The sequence below is a fragment of the Zonotrichia leucophrys genome, chromosome 7, assembly GCF_028769735.1.
Source record: "Zonotrichia leucophrys gambelii isolate GWCS_2022_RI chromosome 7, RI_Zleu_2.0, whole genome shotgun sequence".
Lineage (NCBI taxonomy): Eukaryota > Metazoa > Chordata > Aves > Passeriformes > Passerellidae > Zonotrichia > Zonotrichia leucophrys.
In genome coordinates, this window is record NC_088177.1 from 11,655,216 (window position 1) to 11,678,496 (window position 23,281).

General features: G+C 42.5%; 1 protein-coding gene across 2 annotated transcripts in view; it reads left to right on the plus strand.

Annotated features, from left to right (window-relative positions):
- ERBB4 (erb-b2 receptor tyrosine kinase 4) overlaps window positions 1–23,281 on the plus strand; it is a 583,385-nt gene that overhangs the window by 382,873 nt on the left and 177,231 nt on the right. For both annotated transcript variants that reach the window (XM_064718299.1, XM_064718298.1), the window contains exon 4: window positions 8,160–8,294. In XM_064718299.1, the coding sequence (XP_064574369.1) occupies window positions 8,160–8,294 (135 nt within the window). The remainder of the gene's footprint in view (window positions 1–8,159; window positions 8,295–23,281) is intronic.

Below are 23,281 nucleotides of genomic sequence, written 5' to 3' on the forward strand. Positions count from 1 at the left end.
TCTGCTGGCAGCAACTCACGTTGTTGTAGGGCCACTCACCTGGAGAAACTTTCCAATCACAGCAAAAGCTCTGGGGAAATTACGAGGAAAAATGAAAGTGAAATAACCATGGTGAGTCAGGAGAGGTGGTTTGGTTGTGTGTCAGCTGATCAGTGTGATGCTATAGGGCATTTCAAGAGGGCACACAAAGTGACACTGAGGTGTGTTCAGCCTTCACTGAACAAATTTGGAGGGTGCCTGATGCAGAAAACAAGGGTTGTGTTGTGAAAGGCACAGGCAAGGCAAGCGCTGATACAGCTGCTTTGGGTCATTACACCAGAGTACATCCTGTAGGATGCTCACTGGTAAAGATAACCTGGCAGCAGAAATAAATTCCACTGCTGGGGTATTTGTCAGAGCCTCCAGGCTTTCTGGAGCCTGCTGGGATACCAAGCAGACTTTGCCCTGTTGGTGCACCCAGTGTACAACACACCATCACCTCTTCTGCTCCTTTGGTGAGCAGAGTGGAGGAAAGATGATTTGGTTTGGATTCAGGAGGTTTTAATGATGTTTGAGTACTCAGGTGTCCTGGCTGAAATCCACACTCAGAGGTGTGTTTTTTGGAGCAGCTGGAAGGAAAGCACTGCCCAGGAACTGGTGTGTCATTAGAGGCACACAGCAGTACCCTGCAGAGCCAGCTCACCTCTTCATGAGGGTGCTCCTGTAACTGGGACTCAGGTATCCCCATCAGGGAGGGCTGGGATACCTGAGGATGAAGTCATGGCTGCTGGGAAGGAGATGGATGCTCATTCATGGCTGTTGGAATATTGCTGCTCTCACTGAGCACCAGAGTGTCTTCTGGGGTGAGCCAGCCATGTCTCACTCTCCCCCTAGACAGTCATTTGCAACTCATCACTGATTCTCTCCAGTGACCTAAATAAATGCAATTTTCTTTTTGCTAGCCAAAAATCAGAAGATTGAAGGGCAGCAGTTTTGTCATTGGTCTTAGTCCACATGTCCCCTTTGCATGCAATGGGGGATCATTTTTGACAGGAAGACACGATGCTGTTTGTCCTTTCATAATACGTGGAGCAAATTCTATTATACATGGACATTTCTTTTAATGCCGTGATGCCTTCTAAATGTGCTTGTTTGTACACCTAATGCTTACCAGTAGGTTAAATTTTAAAATTAAGTATGTGTTCCTAAAAATTGAGAGAATGGATTGCTAATGGAGTGTTGTGAGTACTGGGGTAGTAGATGATTAATAACTGTAGAAGGACAAAATAACTTGGGTTGGAAGTAATATCTGGAGGTCATCTGGTCCAATCTTCTCCTAAGAGCAAGATAGCTTCAGACAAGAATCAGGTTGTTCATTGTTTATTAGAATCTCTAGAGATGGAGATAGCACCAATTCTCTGATCAGTCTGCTCTTAACCACACTCCAGCTGGGAACAAGATTTTCTCAGTTCCAATCAGTGTTTCCCATGTTGCAGCTGGTGCCTGTTGCCTCTTGTCCTTGGGCACCTCTGAGAAGAGTCTATGTTCCCCTCTAGTCTTCCTGCAGGCTGCAATTAGAGGTCCCCCCTTCCCAATCATCACTTCTTCAGGCTTGTTCTGCCTCATTCCCTGACTTGGAGTGACCCACCGGAAGTCTCTTGGATTGTTCCAGTTGTAAGGTTGAAGTCTGTTAATCTGCCTGTCAAGCCCATGAATTATATTGAGTAAACAGTAACTCAAGGCACTTGGCTTCTAACACCAGGTTCAGAATTTGACTGGACAAAGTGAGGCAATTAGCATCTCATCCTGAAAATTAATATCCCTGTAACAGAGCCAATATATTACAGGAAAGCTCCTCCTGCAAAGTCAACAGGGTCAAACAGCTTTTGAAAAGCTCATGATGGGAAATGAATGAGGTGGGTAAAGCTGTAAACAGGTAGTGCTGCTCCTGCAGTTACCATTGCAAAGGAAATGGCAGAGCTGGGGCTGATCAGCATTCCATGTCCCTGATGTTAAATAACCAGTGTGTCTGACTGCTTATTTAACATCAGGGACAAGTAATGCTGATGGCAGGGGTGTGGCTAACAAAGGCAACATTGATTTGAAGCTCCCTCCTCAAAGCAGAGTAATTACTGCAGAGCAGAGAGCCTCCTCCAGAGTGGAGGGCAAGGGAATGATCCAGAAGTGAACCTGGGCCTGGGAACTTCAGGGAATCAAGACCCAAGCAGGCAGAAGCTGCTGTGGTCACTGGAAGTAAAGGGAGAAAGCACTAAGATCAGTTTTGTAACAATTTTAGAAACAGATTCTACAGCTAAATAGATGTTTACAGCCCCTGCTGTTTAGAATCTAGCAGGATTAGGGACACAGACCATTTCTTTTAGCACAAACCAGTGTATTGAATAAAAAAAAAAAAATTACACTTCAGAACAGGACTGTTTCTGGTGAGCAGAAGCACATCTTAAACTGAGTTCACACCCAAGTGTTTTCTTCCCTTTTGGATGGGTGTAGGGGTTTTGTGTTACTTGTTGGATTCAGCTGTTGCTGCTCTCTTCTGCAATATTTGGGATAATTTTGTCCATGCCCAGAGCCCTTTGGGGCCATGTATCTGACACATCTTGTGCCCACAGGGTGCAGGGTGAAACGGTGTCCAGCAGCCTGACACAGACCTGCACACACATACAGGTGCTTCCCAAAGAAAATTGTGATCATGGAACATCTGGGGCATTCATCCCAAAGGTCTGGATATTTTGCAGCGTTTTTTCCTTTTGCAGAGTTAACCAGACAAAACCTGGCAAAATCAGGACACCAGGTAAATTATTTGGTGTCTTATTTTAATAAGGCCATGCGAAGGAAGAATTTGAGGCATGCACGGACAGATGAACAATCCAAGTGCAAATGTCTTCTCTGGCTGAACCTGTTCATGAAATAGATATTCACCCCCATCACTTTGGGGGTGGTGTCTATAAAAGAGTGGCCCAGAGCCTGCTGTCCTCTAGTGAAGTAGCAAAATGGTTGCAAGAGCCCTGTGAGTCTGTCTACACACACCTCAGGTGAGGAGGGTGCCCCATCCAACTCAGTGAAAGGTAATCAAATGATCAATTTTTATTTAAGCAGAAGAACAGGGGGCTAGGATTAGAAGATTTATGCTCAGGTTCTGCAATAATTAGAAATAAATATTATGCTCAGGTTCTGCAACCCAGTGTTCTTAGCTATTGAGCAGTTGGAAGTACAAACCCACAGGCTGCACATAACACTGATTGCTTTTGATAGAAATAAAGAATATCTTGCTGTTTCCATCAAGCCTTGAAACTGACTTCCAGCTAATGACCCAAATAAACTGTACTTGAAATTGTATAATTGAGATCGAAGGCTGTCTGGGGCTTCTGCTTGGGATGTAGATTCCACATCCATGAGCTTTTGAGTATGGTCATTGAGCTGAAATGGAGAAGGTTAAAACTCTCATTTTCATTACCAAACAACCCCATCTCCCAATACAAATGTGACATTTCAATTCTGCACAGTCCAACTCTTCTTAAATCATCTGTATAAAAACTTCAGATCTTGATTGATGATGGATGAGCTATTGTCTCCTGAAGCACCCAGTTCTCATTACCCTTTAAGGCAGAGCTTATTAATGATGGACCTGAAGTGCTTTCCCAGTGGGTCATCAGCAATGAACTGTGCTGAGGGATCAAAAGACTTGGTTTGGCATGAAATCTCCAGGCCTAAGCTGTTTTCAGATGATGCATTCAGCATCTGGGGTGAAACAGGAGAAGAGATCCCCATCACTGGGGTGTTTATGGTAAAGGTGCTTCAGCCCCAGTGAGGCTGACCTTGGAAATACAGTGTCATCAGCATGTGTTAAATAATACATACATGCAGGATATACCTGGGTGTAAAAGACAGCTGCTGCCTTCATAGCCAGCTTGAAAGGTGTAAGCTATATTCTGGTTTGCTTTTGAAGTGGTTAGAGTGGACTTGGCCCAGTTTTTCCTAATTAACTCCCTTTCCTTTGCCTGCCCACTTCAGAGCTAGTTCTTTTCCCTCTCACCATGCCATCTTCCAGTTCCTAGTGCCAGCTGATTTTGTAGCACCAGAGAAGAGTTTTTATTTGCAACCTGGAATAGCAATAGCTATTTTATAACCATTTTTGTAACAATTTTAGAAACAGATTCTACAGCTAAATAGATGTTTACAACCCCCACTGTATATAAACATACATGAGTAACTTTCACTCCAGGATGCATTAGAGAATGAAAACATGTTTTGCCAATTTAACCCACTTTAGAAATTGGATAGCAGACCATGAGGGATTACACAGTACACAAAAAAAAAAGCTCAGTAAAATGCACTTTTAACAGATGGAAGAAGAAAAGTGGTTTCCCTCTCTGATGTAAGCAGGCATCACCCTTGCAGAGCCAGTGTCCCTTTGCAGTGATTGTATGCTTCTGGTGGCTGATAATGTGCTTTTAGTGATTTCAGTCAAGCTCTGAGTCCATTTTTGAGCTTGGCAGACTAAGTATGAGCTATGTGTGGTGTACCTGTCTGTGTTCCTGGCACTTCAGTGTGAGGTTCTTGTGTTTCTTGGTTGCCAGGGACCTGAGCATCTCCATCTCTCCTGTTAGCATTGTAGGGTAGGTTACCAAAGTCTGTGGGAATGTTCCATAGGCTAATGAAAGCAAGAAAACAGCAGTTATAGCAGCAGATAAATCAGAAATGTACTATCTTCCTGAGTAAATAACCATTTAAGAGAATTTTAATAATATGCAGATCTAAGTTCTCCACAATCATTTGAGAGTAATAAGCAAAATAATGACAGAATTCAGTGGCAAGGACACATGCTGATTTATTTTTGTGTAACTTTGGCTGCAGAATTATATTGCTTTTAAGCCAGTAGAGTAGTTCTAATATGGAAGATAAGTTTTGTCCTTCACTTCAGAATCAAGTGGCCCCTGGTGCTACTGCATTGCTCAGGGCACAGGGCTGCAGCCCTGGTGCCAAACCAGGAGATTTTGGTACTCTGAAGTGTCACACCTTCCAGAAAGATGTCCAAAGTTTTCAGGCACCTCTAGGAACTCTTTTCCCAGTGAAAGCTTCTGGGTCTTGTGCTTAGAAATCCCCTTTTCTATCTTGATGTCCCTGAGCAGGGTGGAAGCCCAAGGGTAGTACTGGCCGCTGGCAGGGTCATACTTGCACTAACCGTTTTGCAGTGTCATAAAAAATTGTTTTAGAAGACAAAAATACTCACCCCCAAATGGTATTTAAAATATGTTTTACTGGGAGCAGTCTGATTTGGGGCTTCTTTGGCAGGAACTGGCTTCTTTGTGCACAAAACTCACTCAGGGACTTGGCATTTTCTCTTCTGCTCCAGCCTTGGAAAGAGCTGAGCACAGAGACACCTCAGGTGTTGCACACAGGAGAAGAATCCTCTTTTTGCCTGGCTTCCATTGCTGCCTGCACAGGCAGAGACCCTGCCTTTCTCCTGCTGTTCATTGTTTAACTTTATCTCTCACTTTCAGGGCTGTAAATTAAAATGAGATGATGACTTTATGATGATGAGTTCATTATACAGCAGCTCTATTGTATATTGATTACAGTTGTGCTTCATTTGCTTAACATGTAACAGAGTTTATTAGCTCTTCCCAGGCATTGTTCTTGCTAAGAGAGGGCAAAGAAGTGCAAAATGCGTTTTGAGTTGAAGTCAGTGAAGCCAATGCATCTGTGCTGATTAACACACACCGAACACTTGGTGTAAAGAGGATAGCAGGTTGGATTGGGAAGGTGGAGTGGAAATGAATCTGGAGCCCAGAGAGCAGGAAGAGTCAAATACAAGTGCTCTAAAGGTTGTGCTGAACTTTGAACTCAGTGTCACTTAATATCCACAAGAACACACCTTGGATATTACTCAGGTATGTTTGCACCTCAGCGCATCAATAACCTGGAAACTTTAATTCTGTCACTGCTCAAAAATGGTGCAGTGCAGGGAAATTGGAGGTAGTGTATCCCAGTTTTGGGGAAAAACAGCAGAAATAGCACTTGCTATTCAGTGATGAGGCAAGTCAGAGCATTTTTGTGATTACTTTTAGTAAATCACAGTGGAAAGTGTTGGCTTCCCTGAAATACAGCATATGATACAATTCCTGGTTATCTTTGTGCTGAAAAATTTTTTTTCTCCAAAAATTAAAACTATTAGAATTACTTTTAGATTAAGATCCTGCTATACAAGAATGTGTCAAAGTTCCTAGCAGGAAAGAAACTTGGATAGGCATTGTCATGAGGGGATGCTCTGAAACCCAGAAATTGTGCCAGTTCAGTGTGCCAGGTGACAAAGGAACTAGGTAGAATTGTGTGTGGGAAATGGACTTGCAGAGAATTTTCAAAGCTTATAATATAATTAGAAAATACTTGGCTTCTGATTGTGATAGCATGAATTATAACATCTGTATTATCTCACCCTTCACATGAGACTGAAAATAGAATAAAAGTTTTTAAAACACGTCTCAGTTACCCTTACTCTCAGAATAAAAAAAAAAAAGCTTAATCCAGCAATTGTGTGTGTTTAAGAAGCAATAAATGCAGATTTTACAGTTTTTCACTGTTTAATGTTATTTTTAATCAAAATCTGGGTCATAATGGATTAGATAATCCAGTATAGCTGAGACAACACAGAGAAATCATCACTGATCATGATTTCAGGTGTTCTTCTAAGCCCCCCTTTCTTCCCAGAGCAAAATTGTTAACAGATTCTGTATGCTTTTTTCCTGTGATCAGAAGAATATTATACAGACAGATCATTGCTATATCTCTAATCTGGACTGTTTTTCTGCAGCAGATTATTATCATTGTTCTCATTTATAAGCCCCTTTTCAATGAAAAGCCAAGCTTTTAAACCAGAGCTTTCTAAGAAATAGTAATACTGATTAATATGGTGGGAAGATGTATTTACAGATGATCCTTTATTTAATACATTCCTTGATTGGGGGCTGCTTCATTTACATGCTGTGTGACCTGTAAACTCTGAAATTTTAAAAAAGAAATAAAACACAGTGATGTGTGTAAAGGTTTGCATTCCCACTCCAGCTCTTAAAGGCTTTCCTGACAGATGAGGATTCTCAGACCACCTTAATTGCTACTGCCAAAGTCAGGAATTATCCTTCATGTCTGTGTGTAGCACTCCTGGCTCTGCAGCACCACTTCATGTCATTCCAAGGTGTCATTAGTAACTCACCTTCAGCATTTCTCTGCTGGGGCTGGAAGCTGTGACACTGACTCACGTTTCCTGTTAACTTTCATCAAAGTCACAGGCATTGTCTGCTGCTTTGGAAATAAAAGAGACAGGTTAAGTAGAGAAATTGTGAATTTGAACAAGGGTTTAGGGGGTAAAAAGAAAAAAGTTTTTGATCCAGAGGAAAGCCTGGTGCTGCAGCCAACAACTGTAAGATCATTTTCCTGTTGAGATGGATCAAGTCTTCAGAGACAGGGCAACAGAGCAGGTTTCTAAACAAACTGCTATCAATATGAGAATAAAAAGAAAATCTGAAAGCACACAAAAGGCCCACAACCTAAGAAGAAACCACAAACTTTTACCTGTTTAAAAACCATCTCTAACACAAAGCTTCCAGCAAGGCATGTCTATAGGAGTTTTGGACCATAGTGTGTGAGATTTGAATCACTGCTTGGAGTATTTGGGTGTTTTGGATGATGGTATTACAGCAGCCCAGGCTCTAATATAACATTTTCTCCAGACCTTGTGCTGCCTGGCCCTTCTCATGTCCTCTGGGCTCATCACAGCATGGTTCGTTATTGTAAGTTTTAAACCTTTCTGCAAATTAACGAAATGCAGTACAGTGTGATTGATTGCTTGTGTTTTCAAGTCATTGAAGTGCTGAAGGTTATTTTACCTACAAAATACAAAACTGTTCCATGTATGATAACACTGGAACAAAAAGTAAACAACTGTGTGTCAGTCTTCATCAGGTTTCTTCTGCATGTGAATAAAGGATTCCTGTTTACAAATACTGTGAGCTGCTTGTCCTCCAGTTTTCAGATTATTAAATAAGATTACAGAATTTTCTTTTGCATTTAAATTTCATGCCCTCTCTCCAACACACATTTAGCAATAGATGGAATCAGCTGTCTGAAGTTTTACAAGTATGTTTTTCTCTTGTTCTTCTGCACAGAGATACTGAATGGAGGGGTGTATGTTGGCCAGAACAAATTCCTCTGCTTTGCAGACACCATTCATTGGCAAGACATCGTGAGGAACCCCTGGGCCTCCAACTTCACTCTGGTTCCAACCAACGGCAGCTCAGGATGTAAGTACTGCTTTTATTCTCAGCCTTGTCATCCCCTCAGTATCAAACTGGATATATATGGCCACAAGTTTTCCCTGATCCTCTGTTATGGAGAATTATGTTGGTACATTTTCCTTTCATTGCTCCCTGCATTTTTCTAAGTTTGTTTACTGCTTGGAGGACCACTTAGTCTGTTCTCAAAAACAGTGTCCACAGAGGGTATTTGTCAGCATCATTAATTTTATAAATTTTCTCTCAGCTGCTTTCTCTTTTCTGCATTTTATTTTTCTCCTTTATTGTTAAAGCCACTGTGGTGCTGTGGAAGCACAGACATTCTTGTTTGCTTTGCATTTGTTCCTGCTGCTCAGGCTGGTCCTTGAGCCACAATGGTCTGTCTGTGGCATCATAATTAGCTGCTGGAGTAATTATGGTAAAAGCTCATGGATATTCTGACTTTAGATGAGAAGTGAACCTCAAAGAAATAATTATTCTGTTGTCTTGTGTGCATATTGCTGAAGAGAGAGGAGAATTCGCAGAGGATGGGGTGTTCTTCACAATTTAATAAATCATTCTCTGCTTTTTACTACATTTTCTTTATTTTAATGCTTTCCATTGCAAAGTTGAAATATCTGTGTGCTTAGAGTTTTTCTATTTCCCTTCCCAAGAATTATTTGCCTTCAGTGAATCATTCTTATGATTCCTGCAGCAGTAATGGATTGTAGTGAATGTTGGTGACAGCGATACAGAGTGTTTAAGCAAAATATTCCATAATGGAGTAAAGTGCAGTACTTTAAACAGTACCCTCAGGATGTACCAACACTGAAATTCAGAGACAGGCTGGGAAGAAGTTTATATCACATGTCAAAGGTGGCACCACAGCAGACATATTGTTCTGAGCATTCTAGATTTGGGGACACTTTGGATTGCTTTCCATATCTGAAGGTGTCCCTTGAGGGTGTATAAATGACACATTGCCTCTCTAAATTTCACTACAGCCAAGAAACATTTCATTTCTTCTTTTGTATGGTGGCAACTCAAAAAATAAAATGTTGAGACTCTGGATAGGGACCATTTGATGAGTCCCCATAATTTCTAAGCAGCAACTTGTTTTTAACCAGGTGCTTTGTGGTGTAATAGATTTTATAGAAGGCTGCCTTGCTTTTGTATATCTCATGTGCTCCCCTTAATACCAGAGCACAGGTAGTTGTGATAAAGCTTCCTCCAGGAGCCTGCCAAGCTGCACTGCTCCTCCCCATCCCAGCTCCAGGGCTGAGCCTCATCCCTTCTGCTTTCTGACATAGCTGTAATGCAGCCAGCTCTCTTATTTGCATCTTAAAAACCCTCATCACTGCTGCTGATCAGTTCTAGGCACAGCTGATGAAACCTTTGAAGGTGAGGGAATGCCTGTACCCTTTTATGAATCATTGCTTCAAGAAAAAGCCTTGGTTCTTACTCTGTTTTGTTCTCTCATTGGGTTTTCTTTTAACCTTTCCCAGTTCTTCAAGACAAATGCTTCTGCTCTTTTAAAAGAGCAACCAACATCAATACTATCTTTTTGAGGTAACAAGAGTTTTACAGGTGATTCCAGAAGAACTGGAACAAGATCTATTCTGAGTACTTTTAGAAACACACTCTGAAAGCAAAGAAGGCAGGTATTAGTGCCCACACACAGCTAGATGAATGAATGTGGCAAAGTCCAGTTTTCTTCAAACTTTTTTTTATTCCTTTTGAGTTGCTTTGAAATATAGGGAAGGAACAATTTGTGTTTTGCCATTTGTACTTGATAAGTAAGATAAACAGCATTATTTCAATGATGATTGAGAGCTATGTACCAAGTCAGCTTCATTAAGATAGCCACCCAAATATTACTCTATTTTTCCTTGTTTGGGATGAAGCAGTGCACAACTGGACTGTATTTAATTTAACAAACATGAGTATCCGCTGAGAAACTCGATCCCCTCTCAGTACAATTCATGAGTCCTGTGAAATTTGATTAAATTAGCTAATCCGAACTATTTGTCTTCACAGCTTACAGAGGTGAAAATATAAACCCCATTATACAAAAAGTCATCAAATGCTTAAAAAGGTCCTAAGGCTTTGGGTAGCAAGGAACTCAGGTACAGAAATCACCATTTAAAATTACCTGTAATTAAATACCTGTCTGTGTGTGGGTGCATGCATGTGCTGTGCACACACGTAGGACTTGGAGAAACAAACCTTGAATTTTAACCCTGGAAATTGGTATAGAATGTCATTAAATAAGGTATATGCTTCTCAGTTTTGGCTCACATGTCACTTTTCACTACCTGCTAAAGGGGTGTGAGTGCTTGCTGTGCCCAGCCTTGCTTTTCTCCACTGCTGCAGATGATGCTCAGTACATTACAAAGTTCTTTTCTGCACAGACTGTGACTCAGGCTTTTCTGAATCCAGCATGTGTATGTATTTACTGTTTAAGTCTCAGGTGTCTCCTAATTTCCAATGGAAATCTTGGCTAAATCCACTGGAATACCGAAGAACGTGTTGTTTGGCATTACTGAGCATATCCCAATGTCAAAATATTTTGGAAAGATCTACTGGGTTTTACTGTTTATCTACAAACTTTTGTCAGAGGGAATGTGAACCAACCAAACCTGCTGTGTGAAGCTCAGCAAAGTCCATCCTAGCAGTAATGTAGGGAAATCTGTGAGATCCTGTGAGACCTGGATAGCAGCATCATGTACCACATTTAGCCATGACTGGCAGGACTGGAGGGCACCTTTTGCCCCAGGAATTGTGAGGGCAGTGGTTCCTGGCTGCCATAGTTGAGACAGAGACAATACAAAGAAACACACTCCATTTTCAGAAGGTTTCAAACCTGGTTTTATTATAGCATGCATGCTTTTTATACATTCTTACAGAACTCCTAAGTTTACACTTTACTCATTGGTCACCAGAGACAAAGTGCTCATTGGAATAGGCACTTGCAGGTTTCTCTTATTTATCCTTCTTTCACTCTTGGTTTCTATGTCAACAACCTTGGTAGAAAATTCTTTCAGGGGTAAACATGGATCCTCTTATCAGACTTCTCCCTGGCTCACAGAGGTTGCTGTAAAACCTCTCCCACACCTGGCAGTGAACACATGCAGGGACAGAGGCTGTGACCCACCATGGGTGTCAGAATCTGGTACCTCATCCAAACAGAGTTTGGCACTCTGGCATCACTGGTGTTTTTTCCCACCACCAGTAAATGACATAAACCTGCCCAGAGATACCTATTTTTCCAAAAGAGCAGTGCCCAGCCCAGAGAAGACCCCCATGCTTGACCCCCAGGGCCAGAGCAGTTGCAGCAGGCTGATGTGAATGCAGTGTCACACCAGGCACAGCTGTGTGCGGGGGATCTCAGGCACAGCCCTGCAGGGAGCTGCCACTGCAGGTGCCCACGCTGTTCCCTTCCCCAGCCAGCTGGGAAAGCTGATCATGCTCTGATTTCAGGGATAATTTCACTTGAACCCTCTCTTGCTGCTCCAGCGCAATCAGCAGAGGAAGGCAAAAGGGTGGAGTGAAATAGAGAGGCTCTGAAGCAAAATCAGTCCCCTGCCTCTGTGGTTGTTTCATACCTTGGCTCTGCCAATTCTGGTGAGAGAAATATCTACTCACTTTTCATAGTTTAGGAAGGTTTAATAAACCTTATCAAAAATACAACAGAAGATTTAATGAAGAAAAAAGGTTACAGCGCTGGGAGCAAAAGATTTTCCCTGCCATGTGCTCAGCCCCTCACAATGGAGGTTTTTCCTTTTTAACCCTTTAACCCCTCCCAAAGTTCTGTCCATCAACCCCTTCTTTGCTCTCCAGTGGTGGAGATTTCTTCCTCAAATCCTGATTAGAGGTCAGATGTTGCCATAGTGACAAGCCAGCCCTCCCAGATATCCCAACCCCAGCTGTCCCTTGATGACCACATGAGGGGGGTACAACATAACTATAAATTTACAAAACTTTTCTTAACCTATATACATGATATTTGTCCATTAATTGCGAGAGTCAATCATGGCATTACTTATCTATCACACTGGCAATCTCCTTTATTCACATCAGTGCCAGACAGAAGGGAATATGGCCAGTGAAGAGGGAATAAAGCTCCTCTGATTCCCTTTTTTGTGGGCTTTCATTGTCACATCAGTGCCAAGGAGCCAGTTGAAAAGGCCACGGTGTCTTAAACACTGACAGAAATCCTGCAGACATGTGAATCCTGAGTGCTGCTTCTCCTTTTTTCTTCAAGTTCTGATCAAATGCATGCAGGAGAGCTCATAGAGCTCCTGTTGGAGGCCTCTGAATGACACAGTGTCACTGTTCAGTGGCTGCTGGCTCAGTGCTCAGATAAACAAACCCTGCACCAGGGACTGCACGTGCTTCAGCTCTCCCTGGACACAGCCTCTGTGCTTGGCATTTTGACTCACACACACACTGAAATATTTACACCTTCCAGTAATAGTAGCTTCCTCAAACTAGGTCTCATAAGCTCTTGGAGGTCTGTTACTCACCCAAGATAGCTCAGCTGCCTTTGGAGGCATAAAATCAGCAGGATGGCTTCTGTTGCAGTGTTTGGAACAAAGAGGTTTAATAAAAGGCAAAATAACAAACAGAGGAAAACTGAGCAAGGTGCAAGAGGTTCTTGCTCCTGGTAAAACACCTCACAAAAGCGATTAGTTTCTTTGTTCTCTTCTATTTCTAGTAAATTGCCCAGGTGAGATTTTTTGGCTTCTGTCCCATTGGCTATCCTTAAGTTTGAGGTGAAATTCTTCAGGCCTATGAGGTGCCTTTTTCACCTAATGGACCAGAGAAACTTCTGGGCTTCTTTCCTTTTTGAGGGGACAAAGGATCGTTTTGTCACTCTGTCAACAGGGGGCACATTCCTGTACCTTCCCATTCTGCTATCTCGTAGCTGAATTAGTTGTAACTTCTGCTATCTCGTAATTTTGGAATTAGTTGTGACTTGAAAGCAGCCTTCTCTTCTGTTTACCTGAATTCTGTGCTGCCAGCCTGGGGCTTTAGGCTGAGCACTCACAGTGGGAATCTCCAAAGCATTTTACTCTCCAAGGAACAACGTTTTCCCTTTAGGTTTGCATTATTGAAATTGTTTCTGCAACAACACTGAAAACCTATTTTCACTCCTTCCGCAAACCAGCCATGAATTCAAGCATTGGCCAAGCATGCTGAAGCCTCGCTTTGCAAGAGTATATTCCCCAGTTAGACATGCCCTTTTTGGATTTAGTTCCTTAACTGAAGAACTGCAGCTCTGCTCTTCAGAGGTAGAAACCCAGGGTGCAGCTCCCCAGCAGGGAAAATAAATAAAGCAGGGAAAAAGAATTGGGCTTCTTGCCTAAAATGCCTCCAGATTAGTAGAGCTCTCTGAGCAGCTTTTGGGAGAGTCCAGTGAAAATCTGGCTGCTTTCATCTGTGTCTAAAGTGCTCTCCTCAATTTTGTTGTTAGCAGGAGCTGGACAAGCCTCGCATTTTGTCAGGTGAGCTCTTTTACACCATTTGACAAAGACCATAGCATTAAATCAGAATTTTCAGAGGAACTTTACTTGGAGCTTTTCTTTCACAGAAAAGCTTGTAGAGTTTGAATTGCTGCATTGAGGTCACTTCCACAGCCAATAGCATTGTGTTCAAATCAGTCAGTAATGCTCTTAAAAATACTGAAACTATGGATGAGTGTTCATGATAGAGCTGGTGACTGTTTGGGTAATACAGATGCAAAAATCACTCTAAAATTTTCAAGTTTAAAAAAACTTAAGTTGCTTTTCAGGGAGTTATTTAAAAAATATGCTGGACTTTTCTTGAAATTTGATTCAAGTATTTTCTTGAAACCAAGTTTCTGCTCAGACTGAAGTGTAGTGAGATTTCTGGAAAAAATTCCCTTTGTCAGTCTGGCTTTTGAACTGAGTGCCTGTCAGCTGTGAATAAAGGTGGAATTTTTGGCAAGGTACTTTTTCAGGCAGAACAACCTCAGTTCCTTGCTCTTCACAGTGTGGTACTCCTCTGTCATTGCTTTGTGTCTAATTGCAGCCTGTGGTGTGAGAACACCCCAGCTCTGAGCTGTGAGGAAAAGAGGAAAGCCTTGGTCTTCAGAGGTGTGCCTGTGACTCAATAAATCCCATGGTCTGTTCCAGGGAAATGCTGCTTGAAAACTCCTCTTTTCCAAATCTTGTCTCTTTTTTGCCTATTAATTCATAGATTTTTCAGGAGCAAAAGGAGCCTTGAAACATCCTTAGCTCTGTTTCCTGAATGTAGAGGCCTGCAGTATCAGCAGCTTGCCTGGTGTGGAGCTCAGTGACTTCCCTGAGCCCAGCTCATCTTCCAGCCTGGCTTTGGGGTCCCTGTGGCCTCTGGTGCTCTGTGCACTCTCCTGGCACTGCCCTGGAGCTTTGCTGAAGTGCAGCCATCCCTCCAGAAACTGTTTATTTGCCAGTATTAAAAGGAATAATAGCAGCTGCTTTTATCTCTAATCTGAGCACAATTTTTATGTTGCACTTTCTGTGGCTGGCTCAAAGAGCTCTCCTAGCCAGCTTTTTCTCTCTCTGTACTGTGTCATCAGCTCATCTCCAGATATTCTTACAAAAGCTGGACAGATAGAGGCTCTCCCATCTCTCACAATGAGGAATTTCCAGCCCCAGAGGAATTTCCATTGCTTATCAATGTAAAATGTGTATTTTTCACTTTGCTTTTAGAAGGCTGAAGCCAAAGCATGTGTGGCATTTTATTCCTCATATTACCAATAGAAATAAAAATTAAACCCTTTGTGTTTCAGCTTCATGTGAGGAATTTGGTGTTCGGGCAGTTCTGATATCTGTGTGCTTTAGAGATTCCTTTTTTTCCCCCCAGCAAATGCAGCTTGTGTGTTCTGTTCTGAAATATGCAATCCTATGTTTGGCTCTATAAAAGTCATTTGGTGTGAGTGACTCCAGCCTAGCTGCCAGCCTGGCTCACTCTCTGATACTGGCTGCTCCTCGCTGTAATTTGCTGGGATTTCACTCTTCTTGTCATCTCTACACTTTATTGCCTGGCATATTTTAATAATTTCCAAACCTTTGTCTGCAATATTAAGAAGTGGCAGTCCTGGGGATCCCTTGGGAGCAAGACCCCAATTGTATTATAATTGCTCACTTACAGCTACTTTTGGAGAGTCCCCAATTAGCTGGGTCTTAATGCATTTTTCATGTGTTTTATTAATATTGAAACATAGAGACAAATCTAATTAAATGTTTACCATTAAGCCAGTGCTTTGCATTTTAATTAAAGGAACAAAAAATGGACTTCCCAGCTGTGTAGCTGCTTATGAAGTCAGCCTTCAGTGCTCCTGGCAATCCAAGCTGTCAGTGACCTTACCTGGGAGCAGGTGTCTTTGGAAGCATTACAGCTCAGTTTGGCATACTTATCCCTCTGTTTGGTTGATGGGAAACAGTGCTGGCTCTGCAATTTTTTGCCTTTTTTTTCCCCTTTCTTAATTTCTTCTGTCACACTGTGAGTTGCTTTTTCAGGTTAACTTGCCCCCCAGCCCTGATAATTGAGCATTTGTTGGGCCATGTTCTATTGCCAGTTCATCACATGCTAGCAAAAGGAGTAATAGATTTCTAAAATGCACTTCTTTCAAACATTACAGAAATTAGAACAGTCTGGTAGAAACTGAGTTTAGCAGATATGTCTATGTCAAACTAATTTAAGGCCAGAAGCTCCTTATTTTTCTTTTTTTAAATTGTTACAGGAGAAAATCAGCCATGTGGATATGTGTACAATGTTTTCAATATATGCATTATATTCTTGTACTGTGTTTCACAAGCAGCATGAGGTGATATTTGCATGGAATTTTGTATAAGTGATAAGCTTTATATTCTGCCTTGGGTATTAAGAGTCTCTGTTTGGAGTTGCCAGCAAGGGATGTGGGTGAATTTGTGTACAGGTGTTTATTGCAGCCACAGAATGAGGCCTGACAGGTGGGCAGCCCCTTGATTTAATGTTCAATAGTGACCTTGTAATTCTTCACAGAGCACAGTAACTCAGCTTTTGTACCAGTAGCTGCAATATTAGAAAAGGATAATTTTTACACTCATGTGGAAATGTATACTCATAGGCCATTGGATGTTTAACTCTGAAGTAATTATGTATATAGCTGTGAAGAACAGGGGGTTTGTCAGATCATTGCCATCTCTCCCAAAGGTCCTGACCTTGCACCAGTTCTCAGGTGTGCTGTGCCTGAACTGGATAAAAATGCTGTTCATGTCCAGCCCAGTGTTTTCAGCTGGGCCACCCAAAACAGATTTCTGCTCAGGACCAGTCCTGCTGCCCTTGAGAAGCCACAGCCACAGTGGTGAAATATGGAATCTTGGATCAGAGCAGGAAAGGACTCCATCCTTTCCCTCAGGTCTAAAAAAGCCATTGGTCAGTGAGGAGGTGAATGCAGTGAAATTAAAAGTAGAATAAAAATCTTTCCTTCAGACCAGTGGATGCTTCTGTAACAGGAGCCAATTACATGTAAATCCTGAGTATTTGTAAACCAATCCCCCAGCCCTCAGTACCAGGACACAGATGAGATAACCACATTTTGTCCAGTTATCCCTGCAAGGTATTTTGTGTTTTTTCCAAGCATGAGCATTTTGCTCTGCACAAGGCCAGAGTAACAGCAATATATTTATGTATGCTGGTGAAAAGAAAAGAGGGAAGTGACTAATTCATGCTTAAAGCCACCTTTCAGAATAGCTAGTGTATCATTTTTGGTGCACATCTAAATTGGAAGCTACCTACGGAGAAAATGGCATTGCAGAAAGTACACCCTGAAGACATTTGTTATTGCAGAGTTTGTTAAATTATAGCCTTTCATTGAGGTTATTACTTGGAGTTCAATTAACATTTTAAATGTATGTTTGGAGACCAGCAAGCAGGGCCTCAGCAGACAGGTGGTCTGGGTACAGAACATGTTCCCTGCCACCAGCATCACCATGGCAAAGCAAAGCCAGGAGGAGAAGCTGTTCTTTTCCATAAAAAGCCACAAACATTTTGTGAAAGCTCCTTCCCTGTGGCTTCGCAGGCTTAAAGCACCACACTTCTGCAGCAGAAGTCCATGGTTTCATGGACATTTCAGTTGGAAAGAAAATTTGTATCAGATAGACAGAAAGTCCCACATCTGCCTTTTGTTCAGGCTACATGGAGGCTGCTTTGCCTTCCATGAAGGAATCTCTAGTCCAGACATGATTTATTTCTTTACCTGGAATTGAAAGGCTAATACAGTAACAGAAAAATTTGATTTTAAAGAATAGTTTTTGCCAAGCAGATGTACCTGGAGATGGAGGAATACATGAAATCTCGTGGTACAATGAACTTGATTTGCATTAGAGTGGCAAGCTGAACTGCTTGAAGTTGCCTGTAATTTTTTTCCTCAACCCAGAGCAGTGTGTTTTAAATAAAGGGAATCAGTTTAGCTTTCTAGTAAATACCTTCAGCCAGCATTTTCAGAAGGGATTTGTCAGTTGGTGACTGCCCTTGAAAGAGATTTGAAAGGCAAGCGGACGTGGCATCTAATGGAAATACAACGCCTCTCACAGCTGAGTTACTGAATAAAAAGTAAGTAATGAACACAAATAAGAAAAAATAATGCTGTGAGGGACAGAACTCTTTATGCTGCCAGACCCCAGCAAAGTAATTGCTACAGACATAGGGAGTTCCAGAAATCGTGGACACAGAGAGGAGGGCACAGAGAAAACCAGAATTAACATATTCTGAAGAATCTCATGGGCATCCCTTGGCACTGAGAAATATATTTTGCGAAAATGTAAACAAAAAATACTCAGCTGCAGAACCAACCGAATCCCTGCCAAAGTGCTGAGCGGTTTCACTGAGTATCCTCCCTCCTTTTAGCAGTTTCAGGGTGAAAGTCACTCACCCCGTGGCAGAGGTCACAATGTTGATATATAAAATATTGCAGTGGTTCTGTAGGTGCAGAACTGAAGTAGGGCTCCACGTGGTGGTGTGTAGATCAGTTAATGGCAACCTGTATGTGCATAATGTATTACAGCACAGCACCTGTTTATGAGCAGATTGGTGTTTAAGCAGGGTATTGCACAAGGGAGAGACTTTCAGCCTGAATGAAAGCATTCCATTACAGGCAGCTTGTTTATCACAAGCACTGGTGTTTCTTGAAAGTGGGAAACAACCCCCAAATACTCAGAATATTTAAAATAGCCTAATTGCATGGTGATTGCCAGATTTGTAGTGAGTGGGTGGGTGGGATTGGTCTCTCACAGCAAGCTTCAGCTCTCTCACAACCTGCCTTCAAAGAGCTGCTAAGGGAAAGGGGAAGGGAATAAAGAGTATAGAATCAGCAGCTGAAAGAGTGTCTGCAGGATCTGGGAGCTGCTATGTGCCTCGCACCCTGCATGTCCTCAGATGGGCTTGGTGGGTGCAGTGTTGACACCAGGTGGCTTCTCCCAACACACTGTTCTGCTGCCTTCATCAAACTCAAAACCACCCCAAGTCTTTGCTGCTGTTACATCTGTGGTTTTTAGGGTTTTGTTTGTTCTGTCTGTTCTGGCAAAAACTCAGAACTGTCCTGTGGACAGCCTGGCTAAAGGGCTCTGGCCACAGGTCTGCTCCAACCCAGGGCAGCTTCAGGGTCTTCCTTCTTGTGACAGACCCATCATGCCCAAAGCATCACCTCTTAGCAGATCTCTGATAACTGAAAATTGTCCTGGAAATTGCACTTTGAAATTTGTATGATTATTTTTATTAAATTTTTGTGTATAGCAAACATTAAATCTAAATATCAGAATATATGTTCAGCCAACATTTTCCAACAGAGAAGGGGCTTCCGTGCTCCAAGTATTGCTTTGAAATAATCAGTTTTGTTTGAGCACATTAAGAGGCTCATCCAAACTTTATAAACTGACCTAAAACTGGACTCCAGATTTCATGGGAATGAGGAATTCCTTTCTAGTATTTCCATACAATTGAGTCAGAGGTTGATTAATACATTAGCAGTTCTAAATACACCCTGCCAGATTCTAGGAATACTACATGGGATCTAGAAAGAATAAAATGATTTTTGAAAGCCAATTCAATTTCAAGTTTTGATTTCCTTTCTTTGAGGTTATTACTTTCTTTAAAAAATGAAAACTTTATGTCCCTCTGTTGGAACTCTATTACTGCTTTGATTGCATTACAGAAATATTATAACAGGACAATATTTTGACTGATGTGATATTGACTGACTTGACCTGTTTGAGGAGCTGCTATTAAACCCACACAAGAACACTCTGAGCTCTGTGTTTGAGTTTGTTGAGAGCCTCCTCTGAAAAATCTCATCTAATGGTGCAGGAATTTTTCTTCCCAGTGCTGCACATCCTCTCCCCCCCAAAAAAGCAACTTATATCTGCATCCTTCCATTCTCAGCTGATCTGTGCATCAAACAATAAGTGCTGCAGCTCCTGTGGACAGAGACCTAGCTCCAGATTTATTCCAGACAAGCCACAGGTGCCCATGTGCTCCCCTGCTGTTGGTTTGTTCGTGGGTTTGGATTTCCTGTGCTGTCACCCCAGAGGAGTGCCAGGTGTGAGAGGCAGTGGGCAGTGAGCTCAGGTAGGGAGGGATGCAGGTGTCAGTGCTGGGCATTGCCGTCACTGCTGCCAAGACAGGAAATGTAGGCACTTCAGACAGCCCCATGCAGGGGAAATGCTGAGCTGAATGTAAAGGCACAGAAGATGTTGGCTTTCTGTGTGCTGGAATCTGCAGTGCCTTCCTCTCACAAACCTGTCTTCTGCTCACACTCGAATTTCCTCCTTAAGACAGACTTTCTCCCCTTTTTTCTCTTTCTTTTATTATCAGCTCAGGGGTTCTTCAGGGTGTGGGGGAGCAGGGTTGAGTTTCCTCCCTTGCATCCAAATCTGTACGTCCTGGCTCTCAACTCCCGGTGGAAACTGCCCCAGGCTGGTCTTAGTTGGCATCTTTTCTACTTTATCTGTCGAAATTCTGAGTATTAAGCAATCATTAGGTTCAATACAGAACTCCTAGGGCTGCTCTGATCCATGGCTCCCCAGTGATCTCAGCCACCGAGCTGCGGGCACAAGCCCAGGGATGGTTGTGTGCTGTGCCCAGCTCTGTCCCTTTGGGCTGGAGAGCTGTCCTGGGGAGGGGTGGCTGCCAGCTCTGTGCTCTCCCCTTCCAGAGGGCAGCCCCACAGTGTTTCTTGGCTTGCTGACTGAGAGGAGAGAGCCTTCATCGCAGGAAGCAAAGGAGAGAAAGAATGAGAGGTGTAACTCGGCACCCTGGCTCAGAGTTCACATGCAGGCTGTGGAGTAGCACCCTCTCCATCCCCACAGAGGAAATAAGAGCTACTGCAGGATTTTGAAGGGGCCTGGGGTTGTGATCTGTGTGCTTTGGGGATGTTCCACTGGAGGGAGTGTGTTTCACTCTGTCCCCAGTGTGCAGGGACCAGGCTGCTGTTCTGCTCCTGCTGCGCTGAGGGAGGAGGGGCAGCTACCTGTGGCTGATTTTTTAAACAATAATGATTACAACGGAAGTATTCCTGAGGCTTTGTTGTTCTTGATGAGCCTGCCAAGCAGCAGGTATGCCTTGACCTATCCTTTTAGCCTTCTGGCTGTGTCTCCCCATTTGCTCAGCATCCCTGTGTGCGTGTTCAGGAAGGCATTTGATGCTGATTGGAACTAATTCACCATCACAGTGGGGGGAATTCACTTACATTGCTCTGTGCTAACAGCTATAAGCAGTGATAATTAATAGCTCCTAATTGCTTAATCAGTGTAAAGTTTTAGACTATGTCATATGTGAAGGTTTTTATTTTGTGTGGCTGACTAAACCCCCAATTAATGCATCGAGTCACACAGCCTTACCAGCGCTGTCTGCTGCAGACAGAGAAAAATAACCAGTGTCTTCATTACCCCCCTCAGGTCCCTTTCTGTAGTCATTACTGTGGCCTGAAGACATTTTTCTGTAGCAGCTGCAGTAACGTTACAGTGAGCTCCCTATCAGCTCAGAGCTGTCAGCAGCAGATATGAATCCAGCAGCCCGAGCCCGTTCGGTGCTGCTGACATGCTCTTCTTGACTTTCCATTTATTCCTTTACCCCTGGTGGCCAATCTCCCTTAAAATCAAAACTGTCTGCCACCAGTGGATCTGGCAATACTCTGTGATTTTGCAGTTCTCAACAGGCACTTGGTCCCTGTGCACAGACAAGGTTCGTCTCCATCCCACATTACTCAAGGTAATGCATCCCTCTTTGGTATTCAGTTTTTGTTTTCTTTACTGCTGGCTAAATTTTATCTCTGCTCCCTCTCCCTGCTCCCCCTCACGCTGTCCCTGTATCTCTTTCTGTGCCTGTCTTTCAGGGCCTATCTCTTGGATTGTTTTCATTTCCCAGACCTGTTTCCCAGGCCAGTTTCTTTTCAGCTGCTTGTCCCTGAGTCCCTCTCCATTTGTGTTTGTCTCTTTTCTTATCTGCTGAGGAAGATGAGGGGGAGATAGAGGTGTTGACTGGCAGAACTGGAACTCCCTGTTGGAAGGGATCGTGAGCAGGAGTTTGCTTCCACCCTTACAGAGCTCCTGGCTGGATGCATCCTCCTGCCAGGTGGGGTTGTGCCAGATTAGAACAACTTATTTCTCATTCTTTTTCTGTCTCAACAATGTCTGAATTATTCTATAACATTTCAAAGACAGCATTTCTTATCTCAAGGTTTACAAACAGATACATACTGTGTAAGTCTTCTGTCAAACTTGGAGAATTCTCTACAAATTAATTTCGCACAGGGTTGGGCTCTAAGGGATGGATGGATGGATGGATGGATGGATGGATGGATGGATGGATGGATGGATGGATGGATGGATCCACAACAGGTGCTGGGCTTTTCCACAGTGTAGGTAATTGTTTATGTACCCTATGTGAGTTTTCTCTGTGAAAGGATCCCATTCATATTTGCGCCCAGGTGTTTCCACTGGGCATGGAGACTTCAGGGGAGAAGCAAAAATAGAAGCAAAGAGGAGATAGAAAAGTCTCCAATAATACAATAAAAGTAACAACACCAATTCAGGTACAGCTTGTTAAAGAAATGCGTGAATTTTATGGGACTAATCCTCTGTTGGAAAATTATTTGGTTACAGATCCTTAGGTGAATTCACCTGACATGAATGAAAGCATATAGTTTGTTAACAGTGGGAGAATTGACCCTTAGATTTCTGCATCCCATTATGCTTCTACAGAGGAAGAGAAAATGAGCACTAGATATTTCTATAACACATTTTCTTCTTTTATAGAAAGTTTTACTTTTTCTTGCAGTGTGTGTCTCTCCTGCCATTAGGGAAGGAAATCCTGGGAAGTGTGAGACTCTCTTAGGTAATTAACTTTCAAATCAATAGCAGAGATCTGAAGGCTAGCACAGGGCAGGTAGGAAATGCAAAATGATTTTTACCTAACAAAGAAGTGTGAATGAATGAATGAACATATGACAATAGGAATAGTCAGACAAGGACAGGGAAAGCATTATGGCCTGATAAAGGCAGAACAATCCATCACAACAATAGTATTTTAATTCTCCTTAATGCTGTGTTGCAGTGTTTGAATTACAGTTGGATTTTGTTATCTATGCATACACAGAACTAAGGAGTTTAGCTGCCTAGAAGAACAACACTCAGGCCTATAAAAACCTTCTGACTCACCTAAGCCATGCAAAGAACAGCCTGGGACTCTTACCACAGAGTATACCTGGAATTTCATGGACTTTGGGGCTGTTTATATCTAGAAACATCTCTATGGGATCCTTAGCATTTTTGCAGGAGTGAATTTTTTAGGCAAAGGATGAGTTAGTTTATAAGCAGCTTACAGAAGCTAATAAGTGATTTATAGCTGTTTTGAGTGTTAATCAACTATTTTAGATTGTTAGGTAAGTAAAAAGGCTGCCTAAAACTATGGCTTGTAACCACCTAAGCCATTTTATTTTTTCTGTGTTTATTTGCACTTCAGTATCAATGTCT